This window comes from Pongo abelii, chromosome 19 (genome assembly GCF_028885655.2).
Source record: "Pongo abelii isolate AG06213 chromosome 19, NHGRI_mPonAbe1-v2.0_pri, whole genome shotgun sequence".
In the NCBI taxonomy this organism is placed as follows: Eukaryota; Metazoa; Chordata; class Mammalia; order Primates; family Hominidae; genus Pongo; species Pongo abelii.
In genome coordinates this window covers 77,854,329-77,879,353 of record NC_072004.2, presented here as the reverse complement: position 1 = coordinate 77,879,353, position 25,025 = coordinate 77,854,329, and the positions used below count along the sequence as shown (strand labels likewise).

General features: G+C 45.3%; 1 protein-coding gene across 1 annotated transcript; it reads right to left on the bottom strand.

The window, feature by feature from the left end:
• On the bottom strand, positions 1-25,025 carry METTL2A (methyltransferase 2A, tRNA N3-cytidine). The gene is made up of 9 exons (XM_002834319.6): positions 24,879-25,025; positions 24,581-24,672; positions 22,221-22,579; positions 21,040-21,089; positions 13,565-13,625; positions 8,112-8,251; positions 3,920-4,026; positions 1,168-1,233; positions 1-369 (listed from the first exon to the last, which is right to left on the bottom strand). The coding sequence occupies exons 1-9, from the start codon at positions 24,986-24,988 to the stop codon at positions 215-217; spliced, it is 1,140 nt and encodes a 379-aa protein (XP_002834365.2). The 5' UTR covers positions 24,989-25,025; the 3' UTR covers positions 1-214.

Genomic DNA, 25,025 nt, shown 5'->3' with positions numbered 1-25,025 from the left:
TTTATATTCTTTTTATTTTTATTATTACTTTCAGATACAGGGTCTCTCACTATTTTGCCCAGGCTGGACTCCTGGGCTCAATGGATCCTCCCTGCCTCAGCCTCCTGAGTGGCTGGGATTACAGGCATGTACCACCATGCCTGGTGCTACAAATTTTTTTTTAAAAAAGCTCTGAAACACAACGGGCTTGCATCGTGTTGGCAGCAGGTGCCTCTCAGCTGGTGCTGGACAGAAGGGGCTTGCAGTATTTGCACTGAATCCAAACCCGGTACATTGTCAGTTGCTTCCCTCGGTTCACCTGCAGTCGGCGGTCCACCAGGTTCTGAACTTTTTCCAGTCCAGCAGTGGTGAAAAGCGTGTCCAGTTCCTCTAGTGTGGAAAATAAAAGATGTTTATGCATTTTCCCCTCAAGAAAAGGCATTTTTATTTACTAAGTCCTTGTTAAATGGGGCTCTGGGAAGTTGCTGTCGTGTTTTTCACATGGCCATTTGGTTATAAATGCAGTGGTGGCTTGGTAACAGCAAGTTCATGTTTAGGTAGGGGAAGCCACTGCGTATGGGCCGTGGTTTTTTCTTTTTTAAAAACCTTTGGTTTATATTTGGCCTTTAGGCTCTATGAACACCTTAAAACTTATGCAAAAATATCTACGTATGTCAAAGCAATTGTTTTAGGAAAGAGGTTTCATCATCTTAACCAAAGGCTCAAAGAAGGTGACCCTAAAAAGGGCCCAGGAACGGAAGGCCCAAGTGAAGGATGAAGGCTGTGGATGGGCCAGTTGCAGAGGAGAGCAGTTCCCGGCACCCCTAGAACCCAGGGTTCACCCTGACCTGGGCACACCAAAGCACAACCCCGTGTAGAGGGTGAGACAGGCTGGACTGGAGGTGAGCCTTGCAGAGTGGGCAGGCTTACCATTTTGGACAGTGGCAGACAGGGAGAGCAGAGCAGGACTGAAGGCATGGACAAGCCAGGGCTGCCTGGGGGCCCGAGTGGCTGGCTGCCGTGGGTAGCCTAGCCCAGGGTGGAGGAGGGTGTGAGTAGCGGGGAACCGCAGGAAACGGCCTGCCTAACAGGCAGGAGGGGTCAGATAGTTTTCCTTCTGAACGTGCCTTGAAGACCATCTCATCTGGTACTGGGGACTTTTAGCGTAAAAAGATGAGTGTTTCATACCTTGTGTGAAGAAGTAAACTCTGGTTCCATCACCTCTCACGTAGAAATTTCCAGATAGACACTGACCTGCAGAGTGATGTGTTAAAAATCAGAGACACTTTAAAGTGTCTCTTTGACTTGCATTGCTAAGGAATGTTAACTGAGAGGTCAGTTTGTTGGGTGGAGAGCACTCCTGCCTCAGTGCTTCGGGAAGAGCAGCTCAACGGGAGTAAGTCACAATGTCAGAAAACATGAGGTTCCTAAGCACCCCACTCCAAAACTCTAGAATTATTTGATGAAAACAACTTGTTCACTCTCCCAACCCTATTAAATTAACAGCACAAACTTTTTATTTATTTTTTTTGAGACGGAGTTTCGCTCTTGTTTCCTAGGCTGGGTGCAATGGCGTGACCTCAGATCACTGCAACCTCTGCCTCCCAGGTTCAAGTGATTCTCCTGCCTCAGCCTCCCAAGTAGCTGGGATTACAGGTTCCCACCACCACGCCCAGCTAATTTTTTGTATTTTTAGTAGAGACAGAGTTTCACCATGTTGGCTAGGCTGGTCTCAAACTCCTGACCTCAGGTGATCCACCCACCTTGGCCTCCCAAAGTGCTGGGATTAAAGGCGTGAGCCACCGTGCCTGGCCTATTTTTTTTTTTTTAATTAAGCAATATAGCTGAGTTTAAGGAAACTTGAGACAACCATTACCATTTTGGTGGTGACTGTCCTTTGCATGTCTCTTCACGTGTCTACAGAATCATAAATACAATTCAGATACTGTTTTGATCATGAACACGCTTTCCCTTCTGCTGCTAACCTCCCTGACCTTACCTCAGTTTACCAGCCTGGCACATACTTCTAGGCCTTCCCAAATGCCCAAATCATCACACGTGTATACTTATTTCCCTGCAGATACTGGTATACAGGGATGGAGTTTAAAATACTCCCTTGCACATTGCTCTCCTCTCACTAAATACAGAACAGAAATCCCTCCAAGTTCAGTGGTATGGGGTCCATCTCAGGTGACAAGCATGACATCTCCCTATCCAGAGGCATTCACTTTGTTTACAAAGTCTTGCTCCTGCATGTATTATGTGCTAGTTCTTGACTATATTCAAAAAAATGACTGGATTGAACAATAATTGGGTGCTTAAAAAAAGGCTGTAAGCCGGGAGCAGCGGCTCACACCTGTAATCCCAGGACTTTGGGAGGCCGAGGTGGGTGGATCACCTGAGGTCAGGAGTTCAAGACCAGCCTGACCAACATGGTGAAACCCTGTCTCTACTAAAAATTAGCCAGGCGTGGTGGCACATGCCTGTAGACTCGGCTACTCGGGAGGCTGAGGCAGGAGAATTGCTTGAACCCAAGAGACAGACGTTGCAGTGAGCCGAGATCGTGCCATTGCACTCCAGCCTGGGAGACAGAGCGAGACTCCATCTCAAAAAAAAAAAAAAAAAAAAAGGCTGTAACACTGGGCGCAGTGGCTCACACCTGTAATCCCAGCATTTTGGGAGGCCAAGGCGGGTGGACCCAGGAGGCAGAGGTTGCAGTGAGCCAAGATCGCGCCATTGCACTCCAGCCTGGGCAACAAGGGCAAAACTCCATGTGAAAAAAAAAAGGCTGTGACAATTTCTTTTTCTATTTTATTTCCTTGAAGTGTTGTTTACTGGCCATTTAGATATGTTCTTCTGTGAACTGACTAAATACTCCTCGCCTGTTTTTTGGGTGGGTCACTGATCTTTTCCTTATCAGTTTCATGACAGCTCCTTGAAGAGCAAAGATATTAAGTCTTTATCTATTATATGCACTGAAAATATTCCTTCTTACTCCATCATTTGCCTTTTACATTTTTAATGGCATCTTTTGTCATGCCACATTTAAAATTATTTATGTCTTTCAAATGTCTTTTTTTTTTTTGAGACAGAGTTTCACTCTTGTTGCCCAGGCTGGAGTGCAATGGTGCGATCTCGGCTCACTACAACCTCTGCCTCCTGGGTTCAAGCGATTCTCCTGCCTCAGCCTCCCGAGTAGCTGGGATTACAGGCATGTGCGACCATGCCCGGCTAATTTGTATTTTTAGTAGAGACAGGGTTTCTCCATGTTGGTTGGGCTGGTCTTGAACTCTTGACCTCAGGTGATCTGCCCGCCTCGGCCTCCCAAAGTGCTGGAATTACAGGCATGAGCCACTGCGCCCGGCTGTCTTTCAAATGTCTTTCTAATAAAAGCTCTTCTAAAGGTAGCTGTCTTGCTTAAAAAGACCTCAATATTTAGATTATACAAGCCTCTTCAGTTTTCTTAAAAAATATACTACTCTGTCACATATTAAATGGCTTTATATATGGAGTTCTAATTCTAGAGTTTCTATTCTGATGGCAGCACCATTTTTTGATTATAGTGGCCAAATACCTTTTTTTTTTTTTAAATTATACTTTAAGTTCTGGGGTACATGTGCAGAACATGCAGGTTTGTTACATATGTATACATGTGCCATGGAGATTCGCTGCACCTATCTACCCGTCATCTACATTAGGTATTTCTGCTAATGCTATCCCTCTCCCAGCACCCCGACCCCCAGACAGGCCCCAGTGTGTGATGCCCCCCGCCCCGTGTCCATATGTTCTCATTGTTCAACTCCCACTTATGAGTGAGAAAATGCGGTGTTTAGTTTTCTGTTCTTGTGTTAGTTTGCTGAGAATGATGATTTCCAGCTTCATCCATGTCCCCGCAAAGGACATGATCTCTAGTGGTTAGGATTCAGCACTCTCAAAATACCTTTTTTAAACCGAAGCTGAGCCATGTCATAGCGGCCGTAATCTCGCAGAAGCATCATCCCCCCAGGTTTCAGAAGCCTGCTCAGCCTGTTGATAGCTTTCTGCATCCTGTGGAGCAGCAGGGAATGACAGTCAATCAGGTCTCCTTAAAGACAGGGTTCTCTTTCCCTGTAGCATATCCCAAAAAGCCAGTGGACTTCCTTAACTGACACACCAAGTCTGAGATCTAAGTTCCTCTACTCTTCAGTTAGAACTGAAGGACGTTAGCTGCCTGCTCACAGCTGTGGCCTCGATCCACTGCCTTCAGCCTGAAGAGGCCCGAGGATAGCCCGCTTCTGCCATAAGAAAGTTCCCTGCTCCCGACCAGGTGTGGTGGCTCATGCTTGTAATACCACCACTTTGGGAGGCTGATGCAGGCAGATCACATGAGGTCAGGAGTTTGAGACCAGCCTGGCCAAAATGGTGAAACCCCATCTCTACTAAAAATACAAAAAGTAGCCAGCCATGGTGGCGTGCGCCTATAATCCCAGACACTCAGGAGGCTGAGGCAGGAGAACTTCTGGAACCTGGGAGGTGGAGGTTGCAGTGAGCCAAGATTGCACCACTGCCCTCTGGCCTGGGCGGCAGAGTAACTGAGACTCCGTCTCCAAAGAACAAACAAACAAACAAAAGTTCTCTGCTCTCCATCTGGCTCACTTCCCCACTGTCCTAGACAGCCATCTTTGCCCTGTGCTCCTGTGGCTGAGCCGAATCCTGAGCATCCAGTGGGTTCTGCTAGGTGACTTATCTGCCTGCACCATTAGACCTGAGCTCTTTCAATGTAGGGGCTGTATCTTTCTGTTTGTTAAATGAAGACTTGTCCTCAAGAACTTACAAGTTACATGGCAATACAATCAGTATGCAAATGAGTATAACAGACAGAGGGTTTTACACTTAGGTCTGCGCTTTCCATATGCAGTGTTCTTCAAAAGTCTTGGTGCAGGTTGAAGCTTTCATAACTTCAGAAGTCTAAATGCTACAAACTTCACCAAAAAAATTTCAAAGTCTATTTAAATTTTGCATAATGAATGTTTCCCACTTAAAAAAAAAACACAAAAAAACGGCTGAGGCAGGCAGATCACCTGAGATCAGGAGTTCGAGACCAGCCTGGCCAACATGGTGAAACCCTGTCTCCACTAAAAGTACAAAAAAATTAGCCAGGGATGGTGGCAGGCACCTGTAATCCCAGCTACTTGGGATGCTGAGGCAGGAGAATCGCTTGAACCCAGGAGGCGGAGATTGCAGTGAGCCAAGACCACAGCATGCACTTCAGCCTGGGCAACAAGAGCGAAATTCCGTCTCAGAAAACAAACAAACAAACAAAGAAAAAACAGCTGGGGTCCTGCTATGCTATGTTGCCCAGGCTGGACTCTTGGGCTCAAGTGATCCTCCTGCCTCAGTCTCCTAGGTAGCTGGGACTAAAAGTGTGTGCCACTGTGGCTGGCTTGAATTTTAAATTTTAATAATTTGTTTTAGTCCATGTCAATTTTTAAAAAGTCTGTAGCATTGAAACTTCTAAGGTCATAGGTTTTTTTTGAGACAGGGTCTCACTCTGTCACCCAGGCTGCAGGGCAGTGGTGTGATCATAGCTCACTTCACTGCAGCCTCAAACTCCTGGGCTTAAGCCATACTCCTGCCTCAGCCTTCTGAGTAGCTGGGACTACAGATATGCACCTGGATAATTTTTTTATTTTTATTTTTAGTAGAGATGGGGGTCTTGCTTTGTTGCCCAAGCTGGTCTTGAGCTCCTGGCTTCAAGCACTCCTCCCACCTCAGCCTCCCAAAGTGGTGGGATTATAGGCGTGAGCCACTGTGCCTGGTTAACCTCTGCAATTATTAAAGTTTAAAACCATGGTAGGCCTTTTGGGTTATCCTGCATATGCCTTTATTTCACACTCATCCTCTCAGGTTGGATGACTTCAGTACCCTTCTAGAGGAAATGTGGCCTTCTAGAGGAAGGTCAATCACTCAAAACTCCTATCCTGTGCAGCCAGCAAGGGGTCCTTGGACTCTGGGAGATAAACCAGGATCTCAATCACTGGTCCCTGCAGTCTCTAGTCATGTAATCTGGCTTCCTAACACCAGCTTACCTTGACCTTTAACACTAATTTACTTAATCATCTTTGCAGGACTCTGATGACACAGAATGAGGAGATGTTTGAAGTCTCTAATCTCATGATTTCATGGGTATAGTTTACCCTAACATGTGCCAACCCCCAGCCTGTCCAGACTCACTGCACTCTGGCAGTGACAAGGGTTTCCATGGAATTAGTCAATGGTGTCTGAATCTCTTAGCCACCATCTGACTCTGCTTCCTTGAGAAGGTAGTTTTGGTCAGGTGACCAAAACTCCTGACCTGGCTCATGCCTGTAATCCCAGCACTTTGGGATGCTGAGGTGGGTGGATAACTTGAGGTCAGGAGTTCAAGACCAGCCTGACCAACTGGTGAAACCCCGTCTCTACTAAAAATACAAAAAATATTAGCCAGGTTTGGTGGTGCTTGTCTGTAATCCCAGCTGCTCATGAGGCCGAGGCAGGAGAACCGCTTTAACCTGGGAGGCAGAGGTTGCAGTGAGCCGAGATCTCACCACTGCACTCCAGCCTGGGCAACAGAGTGAGACTCCATCTCAGAAAAAAAAAAAAAAAAAAAAAAAAAAAAGAAGGTAGTTTCATAGGACCACTGGTTACCTATGCATATGAAGTTTTAATGGTGTATTTTAGGATATAGCATTTGACTTTCCTTTAATCTGAATCTGATTTTATAGAATTCTGTATCACACTTTTCTAAAACACTGTAAGCATCAGAGAACACCTTAGTTAAGGTTCAATGTAAATTTCGTGTTGCTAATAAGGTTGTTTTATTTAAAGCATTTAAAAGGCCAATAGGCTGGGTGTGGTGGCTCACGCCTGTAATCCCAGCACTTTGGGAGGCCGTGGCAGGCGGATCATGAGGTCAGGAGTTCGAGACCAGCCTGGCCAACATGGTGAAACACCATCTCTACTAAAAAAAACATACAAAAATTAGCCAGGCATGGTGGCGTACACCTGTAATCCCAGCTGCTCGGGAGGCTGAGGCAGGAGAATTGGTTGAACCCGGGAGGTGGAGGTTGCAGTGAGCCAAGATCTCATCACTGCACCCCAGCCTGGGCAACAGAGCAAGACTCCGTCTTCAAAAAAAAGGCCAGCATGGTGGCTCACGCCTGTAATCTCAGCATTTTGCAAGGTTGAGGCAAGCAGATCACAAAGTCAGGAGTTTAAGACCAGCCTGGCCAACATGGTGAAACCCCGTATCTACTAAAAATACAAAAATTAGCTGGGCATGGTGGTGGGTGCCTGTAATCCCAGCTACTCGGGAGGTTGAGGCAGGAGAATTGTGTGAACTGGGGAGGCGGAGGTTGCAGTGAGCCTAGATCACGCCATTGCATTCCAGCCCGGGCAACAGGGCGAGACTCCGTCTCAAAAAAAAATAAAATAAAATAAAAAGCCAATAATGAGACATTACCTAAAAGCTGTGACAGTTCACAGTTCTAAAACGGCATGTGATGAGATTATCAATAGGAATTTCCCCACATACTCATTAGAGACTGATTTCCCATTCTTTCTCAATGTTAAGCCACAACAAGGAAATGAAGAACCAACTACTGCAGAAGATTCGAGGCCAGAACAGAAGTTGGACATCAAGACAAATTTAGGAAAATGGTTGAGATGCTCACATCACTACAAATGGTGTGGCTTCTTTGTGTCTATCAGAACATAAACAAAACTCTTTTTACTTCAAGCCCAACTCTAATGTCAAGGTCCCTTGCCAGGCTGGGCGTGGTGGCTCACACCTATAATCCCAGCACTTTGGGAGGCCAAGGTGGGAGGATCGCTTGAGCCCAGGAATTCAAGACCAGTCTGGGCAACATGGCAAAACCCCATCTCTGCTAAAAACACAAAAATTAGCCAGGACTGGTGGCATGTGCCTGTGGTCCCACCTACTTGGGAAGCTGAGGAGGGAGGATCATTTAAGCCCAAGAGATTAAGGCTGCAGTAAGCCATGATCGTGCCACTGCACTCCAGCCTGGGCTGACAGAGCAAGACCCTATCTTAAAAAAAAAAGGTCCCTCACCAAAGCTTTCTGTGACACTACTAGCCAAGGGACCCAAACTTACTTGTCTGGAACAATTGCTGAAAGAACAAATATGAGAATGATAATATCAAGACTGCCCTTGGGCACTGGGTAACTCTTCTCTTCATCACACAGGTCATGAACGAAGGCCAAACACCGAGAAGGATCATATTCTGAATTTGTCTGCAGACAGGTGGAAGAGACAAGTAAGTTAGAAAATATTAACATAGCCTAAAGAAAAGATTATCTTGTTTTAAATTTTAAATGTAACTGCTGCTACTTCACAAAGAGGGATATATTTCTTTTTTCTTTTTTTTCTTGAGGCAAAATCTCCCCATGTTGCTCAGGCTGGACTCAAACTCTTGGGTTCACGCGATAGGATCACTTGCCTCACCCTCCTGAGTAGGGAATATATTTCTAATCATTATATAGATTGATGAAAAAGTAATTGCAGTTTTTGCTATTGAAAGTAATGGCAAGGATGTGGTGGCTCATGCCTGTAATCCCAGAACTTTGGGAGGCCAAGGCGGGAGGATCACCTGAGGTCAGGAGTTCGAGACCAGCCTGACCAACATGGAGAAACCTCATCTCTACTAAAAATACAAAATTAGCTGGGTGTGGTGGCGCATGCCTATAATCCCAGCTACTCGGGAGGCTGAGGCAGGAGAATCGCTTGAACCCAGGAGGCAGAGGTTGCAGTGAGCCGAGATTGCACCATTGCACTCTAGCCTGGGCAATAAGAGTGAAACTCCGTCTAAAAAAAGAAAAAAAAAAAAAAAAGTATGGCAAAAACGACAATTACTTTTGCATCAATCTAATAGCATGTTATTTCAGGGAGGACTCAAAGAGTAAAGATCAGGAATACCTGAAGGGAGACAGTGAGGAATCTAATAGTTGCTTTTAAAATAGAACATTCCTGACTCCCCTACTTTTATTCTTTATTCTTGTGTACTTTCTGTACTTCTCATGCATGAAGTCAGATCTAAGAATTGGAAAATGATCATGAAAATGAGTGACCAACAGGGAAAAAAAAAAAAAACATTCGTAAGGAGAGAGACAGCACATACTTTAAATAAGCACGCGGTGGCTCACGCCTGTAATCCCAGCACTTTGGGAGGCCGAAGCAGGCAGATCATGAGGTCAGGAGATCGAGACCATCCTGGCTAACGTGGTGAAACCCTGTCTCCACTAAAAATACAAAAAATTAGCCGGGCATTGTGGCGGGCGCCTGTAGTCCCAGCTACTCGGGAGGCTGAGGCAGGAGAATGGCGTGAACCCGGGAGGCGGAGCTTGCAGTGAGCCGAGATCACACCACTGCACTCCAGCCTGGGCGACAGAGCGAGACTCCGTCTCAAAAACAAAAACAAACAAACAAACAAACCAAAAGCACGATCTGCTAGGCACAGTGGCTCATGCCTAGAATCCCAGCACCCTGGGAGGCTGAGGCAGGAGCATCACTTGAGCTCAGGAGTTTGAGACCAGCTAGGCAACGTAGTGAGACTTCATCTCTACAAAAAATAAAAAAAATGCCGGGTGCATGCCTGTAATCCTAGCACTTTGGGAGGTCGAGGTGGGTGGATTACCTGAGGTCAGGAGTTCAAAACCAGCCTGGCCAACATGGTGAAACCCCGTCTCTACTAAAAATACAAAAAATTAGCTGGGTGCAGTGGCACCCGCATGTAATCCCAGCTACTCTGGAGGCTGAGGCAGGAGAATCGCTTGAACCTGGGAGGCGGAGGTTGCAGCGAGCCGAGATCACGCCACTGCACTCTAGCCTGGGCGACAGAGCTAGACTCCGTCTCAAAAAAAAAAAAAAATTAGCCAGGTGTGGTGGCATGTGCCTGTAGCCCCAGTTACACAGGAGGTGGGAGAATCACTTGAGCCCAGGAGATCAAGGCTGCAGTGAGCTTGATTGTACCACTGCACTCCAGCCTGAGTGACTGACACCCTGTCTCAAAACAAACAACAAAGCACACAATCTAAAACAACTCCCAACTAGAAAATATTATACAAACCACAGAATTCTTCAGGAAAATCTATTTCTGTAGATGTAGAAAATTTACTTTGTTATCAAAAACTGAAGTAAAGATAGGCTTCAATATTCATTTGGTCTTTAACTGCATGAATAATTCTAAAAGCATGGCACTACCAATTCCTAATCTGCCCTAACAGCATTATACATAATTGTGACAGACACCCTTTTTTTTTTTTTTAAGACAGAGTCTTGTTCTGTTGCCCAGGCTGGAGTGGCGCGATCTCGGCTCACTGCAATCTCTGCTTCCCAGGTTCAAGCAATTCTCCTGCCTCAGCCTCCCCAGTAGCTGGGATTACAGGTGCACACCACCACGTCCTGCTAGTTCTTGTATTTTTTTTTTTTGAGATGGAGTTTTGCTCTTGTAGCCCAGGCTGGAGTGCAATGGCGTGATCTTGGCTCACTGCAACCTCTGCCTCCCAGGTTAAAGTGATTCTCCTGCCTCAGCCTCCCCAGTAGCTGGGACTACAGGCACCTACCACCATGCCTGGCTAATTTTTGTATTTTTAGTAGAGATGGGGTTTCACCATATTGGCCAGGTTGGTCTGGAACTCTTGACCTCAGATGATCTGCCCGTCTTAGCCTCCCAAAGTGCTGGGATTACAGGCATGAACCACTGTACCCAGCCTAGTTTTTGTGTTTTTTAAAGTAGAGACAGGGTTTCACCATGTTGGCCAGGCTGGTCTTGAACTCCTGACCTCAAGTGATCTGCCCACCACAGCCTCCCAAAGTGCTGGCTACCACGCCTGGCCAATTGTAACAGACACGTTTTTTTTTTTTTTTTCGAGATGGAGTCTTGCTCTGTCACCCAGGCTGGAGTGCAGTGACGCGATCTCAGCTCACTGCAACCTCCGCCTCCTGGGTTCAAGCAATTCTTCTGCTTCAGCCTCCCAAGTAGCTGGGACTACAGGTGCGTGCCACCACATCCAGCTAAATTTCATATTTTTAGTAGAGACGGGGTTTCACCATATTGGTCAGGCTGGTATTGAACTCCTGACCTCGTGATCCGCTGGCCTCGGCTTCCCAAAGTGCTGGGATGACAGGTGTGAGCCACTGTGCCCAGCCATAATAGATACATTTTAAGGCATCTACCCTCAATGTCTGTCTTCTCCAAATATGTGAGTTTGTTTCTCATTGGCCAAAGCTGATTCAAACAGGGCTGCTCTATTTAACAGCTAGGTTGTGTTAACTAGACTTTCCAGGGACTTCACAACTGGGACACAATCATTTTAGTGAGGCACCATGAACCCCTCAACAGGGTGAGCTTGTAACGGACTGGGAGGAGCAAGCACGTTGGGGCCACGTGCAAAACTAGGAAATACTGACTAGAGAAAGCTGGTATGCAAGCAGGGAAAAAACAAACGGGCCCCGGACAATGAGAGGTAAGATACCAGGAACTTGGGGCTGTACTTTGTGCCCTTAGGTTCTATGACATTCTACTTTATTGCTTTGAGTTTGTCTAGATGTTTCTGTTACTTGTAACTCAAAGAACCCCAATAGAATCATCTCATTGGGTTTGCCTGAGCCCAAAAGTTCAAGGCTACAGTGGGCTATGATTGTGTCACTCTACTTCAGCCTGGACAACAAAGTGAGACCCTGTCTCCAAAAAAAAAAAAAAAAAAAGAAGCCTGAAGATGTGACTGAATTGCTGCAATCTTGTTGCTGCTTCTTTTTTAGTCTTATTCTTTCTTTCTTTCAACCAGCATCCTTACCTATAAGGAGTTGCTTCTTAAGGTTGGGCAAAGAAAGTGGTTTATTGAGATCAAATCTACTCTGGTAAAGATGCTATGAACATTGTTTTGAAATGGCAAGAAAGGTTTTTTGTTTTGAAATGGCATCAAACTTAGTTGATAAAGCAGCAGCAGGGTTTGAGAGAATGGACTTCAATTTGAAAGAAGCTCTGCTGTGGGCAAAATCCTATCAGCATCACATGCTACAGAGAAATCTTTCATGAAAGGAAGAGCCAATTGATATGGTAAACTTCATTGTTACCTTATTTTAAGAAATTGCCAGTCACCTCAGCCCTTAGCAACCACCACCCCAGCCCTTGGCAATCACCACCCTGATCAGTCAGCAGCCATCAATATCAAGGCAAGACCCTCCACTAGCAAAGATTACAACTTGCTGAAGGTTTAGATGATTATTAACATGTTTTAGCAATAAACTATTTTTTTTTCTTTCTCTCTCTTTTTTTTTTTTTGAGATGGAGACTCACTCTGTTGCCCAGACTGGAGTGCAGTGGCACAATCTTGGCTCACTGCAACCTTTGCCTCCCCAGTTCAAGCGATTCTCCTGCTTCAGCCTTTTGAGTAGCTGGGACTACAGGTGCCCACCACCATGCCTGGATAATTTATTGTATTTTTCTTTAGCAGAGATGGGGTTTCATCATGTTGCCTAGGCCAGTCTTGAACTCCTGATCTCAAGTGATCTGTCTGCCTCGGCCTCCCAAAGTGTTGGGATGACAGGCGTTAAGCCATTGTGGCCGATGACCAATAACGTATTTTTATTTTTATTTTTTTGAGATGGAGTCTCGCTCTGTCTAGCTGGAGTGCAGTGGTGCGATCTCAGCTCACTGCAACCTCCGCCTCCTGAGTTCAAGTGTTTCTCTTGCCTCAGCCTTCTGAGTAGCTGAAATTACGGGTATGTGCCATTTTTTGTATTTTTAGCCCGGCTAATTTTTTTGTATTTTTAGTAGAGACGGGGTTTTACTTGGTCAGGCTGGTCTTGAACTCCTGACCTCGTGATTTGCCCGCCCCGGCCTACCAAAGTGCTGGGATTACAGGCATGAGTCACCGCACCGGCCTGCAATCGTATTTCATTAGTTTATGCAATTGTGTTTTAAATTTAATAATTACAACCCAAGTATAAGCTATCATTCGAGACCAGCCTGGGCAATGTGGTGAAACTCTTCCTTTCACTTGAACACACAGAGGACACTGCAGAGTATGAAGTGGCTTAATTGCAATATTGTGTCTTAGAGAACAAGGAGACCTGAGGAGAGGGAGAGAAATGGGGGAATGGCACGTTGGTGGAGCAGTCACAACACATGCATTTATTAAGTTGACCGTCTTACACAGATGTGATTTGTGGAACCCCAAACCAAGTACAACAGTAACATCACACACTATAACACACATAATAGTAAAAAAGTCTGAAATATTCTGAGAATCACCAAAGCATGACACACACTAAGTGAGCATATGGTGGTGGAGAAATGGCACTGGTAGGCTTGCTTGATGCAGGGTTGCCACAAACTTTCAATATATGAACAGATACGACATTTGTACAGTGTGATAAAGTGAACTGCAGTAAAACAAGGTATGCTTGTTATTAGTAAATCTTTTACTTTTAGACCATAAGAACACAGACCATATAAGAACACAGCCAGAGACCTTGATTTTTAGGAGAACCTTTTCCCTTTAATCAGTGGAAATTACCGATAGGTAATTTCCCATTGTACTCACCTGGACCAGTTCTATAGCTGTGGAAGAAAAATCACAGCAGTAAACAAAGAGTCCTGGGTCACTGAAATGGGCAGAAAAGACAGAACAATGAGACTACAAATCGAGCTATGTCTACTCTCATTCTTGTGTAGCAGAGTTAAAATATCAAATGGGAAAAACTATCATTCATTCAAATAAACTGTATCTATTAGTCACAACATATTTCATTTCAGTTAAAATCCTTTTTGAATTATATCCTTTTGGAGGCTCTGTGGACATAGCTAATATGAAGTTTATAAAACAACCAGTGAGTTTCAGATCAATGTCTTCTCTTTTTTCATCTACAGAAATCCTACTTTTCCCTCAAATGAAGCCTTGCTTGATAGCACCACAAGAATTCTTTTTTCTTCGCTGAGCTACCTTGGCACTTTCTCCACACCAGGAACACATCTGTACCTGTCTGTTGGCCCCCACCACATAGTGAGTGAGTGCTTTGACAGCGGCTATTACATCTTTCGCTTATTAGTTCACCAAACACTACTGAGAGCCCACTATGCATTGTGTATTATCTTAGATACTGAGGAGATAAAGATGAACAACACAAAATCCCTGTGCTTATTTTTCTTGGTATCCTCACTATCTAGCACAAGTCTCAGCACAAGGTAGCAACACAAAAAATGCTGATTTTAAAACCATCAAAATTGCTTCCAATTATGAAGCACATTATATATTTATTCTGAAGACATCAAAATACAAAACAATTTGTAATGCCAGAATTCTTTTTGTTACTACAGGTCTAAATAAAAATGGGAGAGGAAGAAGGCTGTATCCTTGTGTTTTAGAAACAACAGCCCAGAGCTCTTCTGCACTGTTGTGCTAATTATTTGAGTGAGACCCTGGGATTTTTGGGAGTATGCAATACCTCCAGCCTCTCAAAGGCATGGGCTCTGCTTCCTGCTGAACTATTGACCTTTGGAGCAGACAACTTCTGGGAGGTATAATCAAGACTAAAAACCTGGGGAACTGCAGCATTTGCTATGGTAATCACTAGCTACCTGTGGCTACTTAAATTAAAAATTCAGTTTCTCAATCCCATTAGATACATTTCACACGTGGCTAGTGACCACCATAAGGGAAAGTGAAGATGCAGAACATTTCCATCACTGCACAAAGTTCTATTCCACAGCACTGCTCCGAAAGCAGGGTCCATGCCTGTCCTGTTCTCGAATCAGCCAGGCAGCTGTATCTGCCGAGTACCCATTAAGGTCATGGGCTAAGTTCTATCAGACTCAGCTTCTGCTTTCTAAAAGACTCATTGCAGTCTTCGCCTCCTGGGTTCAAGTGATCCTCCCACCTCAGCCCCCCAAGTAGCTCGGATTACAGGTGCGCACCACCATGCCCAGCTAATTTTTGTATTTTTAGTAGAGACGGGGTTTCACCATGTTGGCCAGGCTAGTCTCAAACTCCTGACCTCAGGTGATCCACCTGTCTCAGCCTCCCAAGGTGCTGGAATTTCAGGGGTTAGCCACCGCGCCTGGCAAGCGTTGTTTTCTTCTTTATGCTTTTTTTTTTTTTTTTTTTGAGACACGAGGTCTCGGCTCTGTCACCCAGGCTGGTGTACAGTGGGGCAATCTCAGCTCACTGCAGCCTCTGCCTCCCAGGTTCAAGTGATTCTCCGGCCTCAGCCTCCTGAGTAGCTGGGACTACAGGTGCCCACCACCATGCCCTGTTAATTTTTGTATTTTTAGGAGAGACGGGGTTTCACCATGTTGGCCAGGTTGGTCTTGAACTCCTGACCTTAAGTAATCTGCCCACCTTGGCTTCCCAAAGTGTTCAAATTACAGGCATGAGCCATCGTGCCTGGTCTCTTTGTGCCTTTCTTTTTTTTTTGAGACGGAGTTTTGCTTTTGTCACCCAGGCTGGAGTGCAATGGCGTGGTCTCGGCTCACTGCAACTTCCACTTCCTGGGTCCAAGCCATTCTCCTGCCTTAGCTTCCTGAGTAGCTAGGATTACAGGTGCCCGCCACCATGCCTGGCTAATTTTTGTATTTTTAGTAGAGATGGGGTTTTGCCATGTTGGCCAGGCTGGGCTCGAACTCCTGACCTCAGGTGATCCGCCCACCTTGGCCTCTCAAAGTGCTGGGATTACAAGAGTGAGCCACCACGCCTGGCCTGTGCTTTTCTTTAAGTTTTCTACAGGTCATATAGTTATCCCTTGGTATCCAGCTCAAGTCTCCTACACAATGGTGTCGGGTGTAGCATTTGCATACAACCCACACACATCCTCCTGCATACATTAAATCATCTACAATGCCTAATATAAATGCTATGTAAACAGTTATATTTTTAAAAATTGTTGTATTATTTATTGATTTTTGAGACAGGGTCTTGCTCTGTCACCTGGAGTACAGTGGTGTGATCATGGCTTACTGCAGCCCCAACCAATCCTCTGGCCTCAGCCTCCAAAGTAGCTGAGACTACAGGTGCATGCCAGCATGCTTGGCTATTTTTTTTTTTTTTTTTTGAGATGGAGTCTCGCTCTGTTGCCCAGGCTGAAGTGCAGTGGCACGATCTCCGCTCACTGCAAGCTGCCTCCTGGGTTCACGCCATTCTCTTGCCTCAGCCTCCCAAGTAGCTGGGACTACAGGCGCCTGCCACCACACCCGGCTAATTTTTTTTTTTGTATTTTGAGTGGAGACGGGGTTTCACTGTGTTAGCCAGGATGGTCTCCATCTCCTGACCTCGTGATCTGCCCGTCTCGGCCTCCCAAAGTGCTGGGATTACAGGCATGAGCCACAGCGCCTGGCGGCTAATTTTTTTGTAGAGACAGGGTCTCACTATGTTGCTTAGGCTCGTCTTGAACTCCTGGGCTCAGGTGATCCTATCTCCTTGGCCTTCCAAAGTGCTGGGATTATAGGCATGGGCCGCTGCGCCTGGCCTATACTATTTATTTTCAATCCATGGTTGCTTGAATCCTCGGATGCAGAAAAGGTGAATATGAAAGGCTAAGAGTATTATTTCTAAAATCAGAGTCCTTAATTGGGCTCTGAGGATAGAACTGTATTTCAAAATAATCAGTTTTCTCTATTTTACTTCATATACTTAAAATTAGCCCAAGATAAATCTATATAGAGATTTGTGCATTTGTAGAGTAATGGTTGCTTAGGGCTAGAGATTGGGGGAAATTGGGAAATGGGGAGTGACTGCTAATGGGTATAGGGCTTCTTTTTGGGGTGATGAAAATGTCCTGAAGTTGACTGCAGTGATGGCTGCACAACTCTGTGAATTAACTTAAAACCACTGTATTACGGCCGGGTGTGGTGGCTCACACCTGTAATCCCAGCACTTTGGCAGGCCGAGGCAGGCAGATCACGAGGTCAGGAGTTCGAGACCAGCCTGGCCAACACAGTGAATCCCTGTTTCTTCTAAAAATACAAAAATTAGCTGGGCCTGGTGGTGGGCGCCTGTAATCCCAGCTACTTGGGAGGCTGAGGCAGGAGAATCGCTTGACACTGGGAGGCAGAGGTTGCAGTGAGCCAAGATCATGCCACTGCGCTCCAGCCCGGGCGACAGGGCAAGACGCCATCTCAAAAACAAAACAAAACAAAACACAACACCAACCAAACAGAAAAACCACTGTATTACACACTTTATATCTCAATAAAGCTGTTATATATAAAAAGAAAACAAATGAAAAATACAGTAGCCTGAGAAATGATCCAAAGGCTTTATCAGATACATTAAAAAAATATTAAGAACCCTGGCCTGGGCAACATGGCAAAACCCCGTTTCTACAAAAAACAAAAATTAGCAGGGGTGGTGGCACATGACTGTTGTCCCAGCTACTTGGGAGGCTGAGGTGGGAGGATCACCTGAACCCTGGAAGGTTGAAGCTACAGTGTGCTGTGATGGCACCACTGCATTCCAGCTTGGGTGACAGAAATCCTGTCTCAAAAAAAAAAAGGATCCAGGTAATAGGGTAACTCAAGAAACATAAAAAGGCTATAAAGACTGCAGAGTGGGCTGGGCATGGTGGCTCATGCCTGTAATCCCAGCACTTTGGGAGGCCGAGGTGGGTGGATCACCTGAGGTCAGGAGTTCGAGACCGGCCTGGCCAACATGGTGAAAGCTCATCTCTACTAAAAAGTACAAAAATTAGCCAGGTGCAGTGGCTCACACCTATAATCCCAGCACTTTGGGAGGCTGAGGCGGGTGGATCACCTGAAGTCGGGAGTTCGAGACCAGCCTGACCAACATGGAGAAACCCCGTCTCTACTAAAAATACAAAATTAGCTGGGTGTGGTGGTGCATGCTTGTAATCCCAACTACTTGGGAGACTGAGGCAGGAGAATCGCTTGATCCCAGGAGGCGGAGGTTGCAGTGAGCCGAGATTGCACCACTGAACTCCAGCCTGGGCAACAAGAGCAAAACTCCGTCTCAATCAACCAATCAATCAATCAATAATACAAAAATTAGCTGGGTGTGGTGGTGGGCACCTGTAATCCCAACTACTCGGGAGGCTGAGGCAGGATAATTGCTTGAACCCGGGAGGCAGAGGTTGCGGGGAGGCGGAGGTTGCGGCGAGCCGAGATCGAGTCACTGCACTCCAGCCTGGGCGACAGAGTGAGACTCTGTCTCAAAAAAGACTGCAGAGTGAGGCAGCTGGACGATAACAACTAGGGAAGTTTTCTAGATGCTTCTGATCTAGAATGTGAGGAAGGAAGGAAATAGTGTAGTAGAAACAAAGGATATTTTGGAAAGGTACGGAGTCAGGGGAAGACATGCAAGGTGTGACCAGTGCACTGAGAGATAAGAGGACTTACTTTATAGGGCACACTCTTGTAGAGGACTTTGAAAACTATGCCCGACAATTTAAACCTGATTCACAGGCAGTAGAAAACATGTCAATTCTAAGCCAAGGAATTACATGAACAAGTGGGTTCTAGCAAGATATTGAACACAGCAATCTTATTTAAATGGCATAAAGAGGCTGTGGCAAAGATGTCATCTACATTCAGTTTTACATTCATTGATGATATTGATGATTAATGGCCATAACTTGAAGCTAAGTCAATCTCCCATTTGAGGTGGGTTCCTCAGACTGTAACTTCAAGAGCAGAACAATCTCTTTTCTTCAGTGTTAGCTACCAGGACTTGCCATTTTCTTAGAAATTTCTGAGAACAAATTGTAGAAATATTTAAATGTATATTAGTAATGAGGCTAATGTTTTACTCAATCCTGTTAATGAATACTGTGGGCTAAATTGGCAAAGTATATATTATATGAAACCTTTGAGAAACAGTGGATTCCAGTAATGAATACAGAACTGGAATGTCATTTCCACAAGGGGTTTAAAAACAGCTATAGGGCCGGGAGCCATGGCTCACACCTGTAATCCCAGCACTTTGGGAGGCTGAGGTGGGTGGATCACTTGAGGTCAGGAGTTCAAGACCAGCCTAGCCGACATGGCGAAACCCCATCTCTACTAAAAATACAAAAATTAGCTGGGCATTGTGGCGCATGCCTGTAATCCCAGGTATTTGGGAGGCTGAGGCAGGAGAATCGCTTGAACCCAGGAGGCAGAGGTTGCAGTGAGCCAAGATTACGCCACTGCACTCCAGCCTGGGCAACAGAGCAAGACTCCGTCTCAAACAAAACAAAACAGGTATGGTATAATAAATATATCTGGTGTTGGTCTTTGTGGTTCTAGGCACAGAGTTCCAAAAACCTTAAGAATTTCCTCAGCAGGCTGGGCGCGGTGACTCACACGTATAATCCCAGCACTTTGGGAGGCCGAGGCAAGTGCATCACCTGAGGTCAGGAGTCTGACACCAGCCTGGCCAATGTGGTGAAACCGCGTCTCTACTAAAAATATAAAAATTAGCTGTGTGTGGTGGCATGCACCCTTAATCCCAGCTACTAGGGAGGCTGAGGCAGAATCACTTGAACTCAGAAGGTGGAGGTTGCAGTAAGTCAAGATCGTGCCACTGCACTCCAGCCTGGGTGATGAAGCAAGACTCTGTATCTTTTGTTATTCATAATGAACTCCCTCAGGACCACACTGAATTTATGTTAATGAGATGACCTGGGGTGGGGCCAACACTAGTAAGGGCAAACTGATTGGAACTTTCACTTCACCCACCAATGTCCTGAATAGAAACGCAGATTATGTTGTATGAAAACTATTTTCTTCTTCTCCTTTTAAAATTAATTTTCCCATGAGTTTGTGTCCTAGCTGTATAAAAACTCTTGAGGCTGGGAATGGTGACTTATGCATGTAATTCTAGCACTTTGGGAGGCTGAGGCAAGAGGATCACTTGAGCCCAGGAGTTTGAGACCAGTCTGGGCAACAAAGTGAGACCCTGTCTCTACAAAAAATAAACAAAAATTAGCTGGGTATGGTGGCATGTGTCTGTAGTCCCAGCTACTTGGGAGGCTGAGGTGAGAAGATTGCTTGAGCCTAGGAGTTTGAGCCTGCAGTGTGCTATGGGCACACAACTGTGCTCTAGTCGGGATGACAGAACAAGAGCTTGTCTCAAAACTAAAAAAAACCCCTTGATGAGCTTCCAGGCTGGTGAACACATCTGTGCGCTAGGAGGACACTGCACTGAGCTCCTCAGGGTCAAAGCTCCTGAGCGTGAGATCCTCTGAACCCCACTCTAATTACTTCTTCAGCTGGCTGTTAATCTGTATCCTTCATAACAAATACATAAATGTAAGTAAAGTGTTTCCCTGAGTTCTGTGAGCCATTCTAGGAAATTATTGAACTGGAGATAGGGCTCCCCTGATTTACAGCCTGTAGGGCAGAAACACGGAAGGCCAGATTCACAACTGGCATCTGAAGTAGGGGGCAGTCTTCTGGGACCGAACCCTTAACTTGTGGGATCTGATACCAACTCCAAGTAGACAGTGTCAGAACTGAATTGTAGGACACCCAGCTGTTGTTGAATTGGTCAGTGTTGGCAAAAACCCTGCACATTTGGTGTCAGAAGCATTCTGTTTAAGTACACAAAACCAGTGTGTTTTCATCAGAACAGGAGACATCTCCATGTATGTTAGCTTTCTCAACTCTGCCATGGGGGTGATGACAACTCAGCCACTGACTGTTCTTCAGAGATCATAAGAATGGAAAAGTTGAACACATTTGTTCCTTAGACGAAGGCACTAAACGTTAACACTAGCAAGTTTTAAGTCTAATTTTCCAAATGACAAAGATAATCAAATTAAAACAATCCATAAATGAACAATGTAGAAATCTGAATCTGACATAATCCATATTTTCCAATAACCATTATTGATAGTTTGATGCAGCAAGTTTTGAAAAAACCTTTACTTTTTTTTCTTGCTACATTGCCCTGGTTGGTCTCACACTCCTGGCCTCAAGCAATCCTGCTTTGGCCTCCCAAAGTGCTGGGATTACTGTCGTGAAGCAATGCGCCCAGCCAACCTTCACTTTTATCTTCTTTGCTATCATAAACTTTTACAACATACTTACTTGTTCGTTTGTAAAATTGGAAAGACTGTGTTTCCCACACCACAGCCAACCTGCAGACAGAAATGAACTATTAATCACAGAACTTTCCAGAGTTAATTCCCTAAAGCTAGAAAAGCTAGAAAAATAATCATCAACAAGAATCTGGCCTAATTGTATTAGGGAAGGTGTAGTGACCAGAGCTAAACAGTACCCATGACATTTGTTGATTTTGATGTTGACTTCAGGAACCCTTAAAAGACAAGAGCATGGGTTTTTATTAGCAGAAACGAGGTGGTCTAGAAAAAAGGGCAAGGATTGCTTTTATCTTTTGAGTTCTAGCAAATGGTCCTGTAGATGAAGTATTTTCTTACTGAGCTTATATTATTATTGTGAAAATATTTGTAATAGACTGTGCTGAAAAATGTATGAAAAGGGGACCTTGACAACCTTGTCCTAAACACAGTGCTGCGTGGTAATGAAGACAGCAACTATTTATTAAGGGCTTAACTATGTGCCAGATACTGTTCTTAGCCCTTTTACATACATTATCTCCATCCTCATAACTACAAGGTGCAGAGGCAGCAGTCTCACTGCTCAGAGAGGGTAAGGGAATTGTCTAAGGTCACACCATAGGACTCAATCCCAAGGCTAACCAGTTCCAGAACCAGCTTCCAGTAACGTGCGCAGTCCCCATTTATGAATTTACATTATACCAATCTAGACATTTTTCCAGGTCTAGACTCTGCAACACCACCCAAATGCAGAGGAAGAGAATTATCCCAGGCCTAAGAAACAGGCACCATCCTAACTACCCTCTCCATTCCTGTAACTGTATTAGAAGAGAAGCAACAATTTCTTCTGATCTGGGACTTTTTTCCAGTTATAGCATGATCATGTTGAGCTCTTTCACCTGTATGATGCAGTGGCACGTGACAGGTACAGCATGATGCTATTAATACAATTTTTGGAAGTGACATGCTATTCCCGTGTGATCTTTGTCCGTCATGACCACCAGATATCTGGCCTGCATTGAGGGCATTTTATCAGTCCAAAAATGGAGGTGATTCCAGGCTAATATAAGGGTCAAGTCTAGTCAGAATCATCCAATAGAAGTTACTTTTGTTGTCAGCCTCTCTATGCTACCTCATGTGCACAAATATAATAGCTTCACATATCCCACTACCAAGACAATAAAAGGTTACCTCCAGTATTCGGTAGGTGGCTGAAGATCCAGGAAACTCATCAGCACAAATTTCCAGGTCACTAATTTTCTGAGTTACATTCTCCTCCACAGGAAATGTCTGTGTTTTACGTTCAAGGCTCTTCTTCAAAGAACACTTGTGCTGTTCTTCCATTATTAAACCAGGTCCATCCTCATTGTTTCTACATTCAGGTACTTCACTCTTGTTCTCCAAGAACCAAGCCTTCAAATGATTTTGATTTTGGCTAGGTGCCAGCTCAGGGAATTCGGTAAAAAGCCAATGTCTATCCTTGAAAAACCCATTTTCGTGGATTTTGTAGAAGTCATTCCAGTATTTGTGGGCATTGATCTCATAATCAACTGTAAATATTTAAGAAAAAATTTTAAGAACCAGCTCTCAAATATTTTATTTATATCTAATGTCAATTATCCTGCTTTACCAAATGTCACTTTAATACTAAAAGTATCCTCAGGTAGAGCCACAGTCCCAGAACTGAAGGCATTTCTGTGGTCATTTAGTCCTGCCATCTGGCATTATACCTGAATGCCCCTATCCATCATTATAGGAGAGTCTAAGTTCTGTTTGAACAATCAACCAGAGAACTTACTATCTATCAAGTGTCCTCCTACATCTTTGGATGACTTTTTTTTTTTTTTTTTTTGAGACAGAGTCTCGTTCTGTCACCCAGGCTGGAGTGCAGGGGCGCAATCTTGGATCACTGCAAGCTCCACCTCCCGGGTTCATGCCATTCTCCTGTCTCATCCTACTGAGTAGCTGGGACTACAGGCGCCCGCCACCATGCCCAGCTAATTTTTTGTATTTTTTAGTAGAGACAGGGTTTCACCGTTGTTAGCCAGGATGATCTCGATCTCCTGACCTCGTGATCCACCCGCCTCGGCCTCCCAAAGTGCTGGTATTACAGGCATAAGTCATCGCGCCCAGCCAGATGACTTTTAACTATTAAAAAATCCCAGAAGTAGCCAGGTGCAGTGGCTTATGCCTGTAATCCCAGCACTTTGGGAGGCTGAGGTGGGCGGATCACGAGGTCAGGAGATTGAGACCATCTTGGCCAGCATGGTGAAACCCCGTCTGTACTAAAATACAAAAAATTAGCCAGGCGTGGTGGTGCACACCTGTAGTCCCAGCTACCCGGGAGGCTGAGGCAGGGGAATCGCTTGAACCAGGGAGGAGGAGATTGCAGTGAGCTGAGATCGTGCCACTGCGCTCTAGCCTGGTGACAGAGTGAGACTCCGTCTCCAAAAACAAAAACAAACAAACAAAAAAAGTATGGACAGTTTAAATGAAGACTGTTTTTAAGGTGATCATGACAGTCCCAGATTTCAGTTTACTGCTCTTGCCAATTCAGGGGGCCTTGACTAGTGTAGCAGAAAGAATAAAAACCTAACAAATTGAGCAGGACAGTGAGAATGGAAGTTGGAATCCACTAAGAAGTGTGTTAACAACTCACAACTCACCTGCTGAATCAACCAAGACTCCCTAAGAAACACGATTTTAGTTCCACTACTGCTACTACTGACTGCTTACCTCTGGGAAAAGCACTTAATGTCCTGTGGTCCAAGTGTCTTTAACTATAAAAAGAGAATATTGAACCACATGGTTTTCAAAATCCCTTTCAACTATTAACTTGCTTTGATCTAGTTGCTGTCAAACTATGCAGGGTGAATGTTTTGTAACTGGAATCTTTTTGTTGTACAGAACTCTTTCAGCGGGTACTAAATTTGTAGTCCTATCTTCAATTGTCTGGAACAATCAGTCCTAGTTTTACTATCTAGGGATATTTTGCAGTGAAATCATCCACCTCTCAAGCAGGGGCCTCCTTTTCTTTGGCCAGACTTATCTCCACTCTGCTGCATCCACCTTTCCTTGACTGAAGCCCTAAATTCTCATAACCATCATACAAGTAATAGACACACAGTCACCAGTCATTAGCCCCCCTCCCAACAATATTTAGAATCTAATCACTTAAATGAAGCTTCAATGGAAACATCTCATGGAAAATGCAAATCATGTAAAAAGTACAGGTTTTAAGATGATCGCGTGACCACACAGTTGTCATTGGCTAGCCATATCAACGTGGATCTACTCAACACAATTAAAGACAAAATTACCCTCCTCCAAAGTAAAACTATATATAAAAAAACCCTCTACGACTTAAGATTTTGTTACAATGCAGCCCTTTTCCGTCCTTGCTCATCCCCTCCCTGTCCCGCTCTACTCCTGACATCGGCATCAGGCCAGGAATAAAGGATCTGGGCGGCTGCGGTTCCCTGGCCTCTCCGGGAGGGCGCGTTCGGCAGTACGCTGGCTGTTGATACCAATGAGAGCCCATTTAAGCGCACCTTGTTTCTCCTGGCACACCCGCTGGATACTGTTCTCCTGGACTTTTCTCTCCGCCGCCGCGGCTTGCTCTTCCGACCACTCCACATTGTCCCTGAGAAAATCAAACGGGCAGCTTAGGGGCCTCACGTCCTGGCTGCAGGCAGGGTGAGTCGCTGGCCTAGGAGTTTCTCTCCCCTTGGAGAGTGCCTCGGGTAGGGCAGCTGCACTAGTGGCCGGCGGTCAAGGGCTTTTCGGAGTGCTCCGAGGCGGCGGGACAGAGGGCGAGCGACAGGCCGGGCGAGGGGGCAGGGTGATTACCAGGCATTGTGGTGGAAGACGCGCGCCGGATCCCTCAGGAACCGGCTTCCGAACTGCTGCCTCTTATCGGCGAGGACTGCAGGTGCACCTTCAGGGTAGGAGCCGGCCATGACACCGGAGCCGGAAACACTTTACTTTCCGTAACGC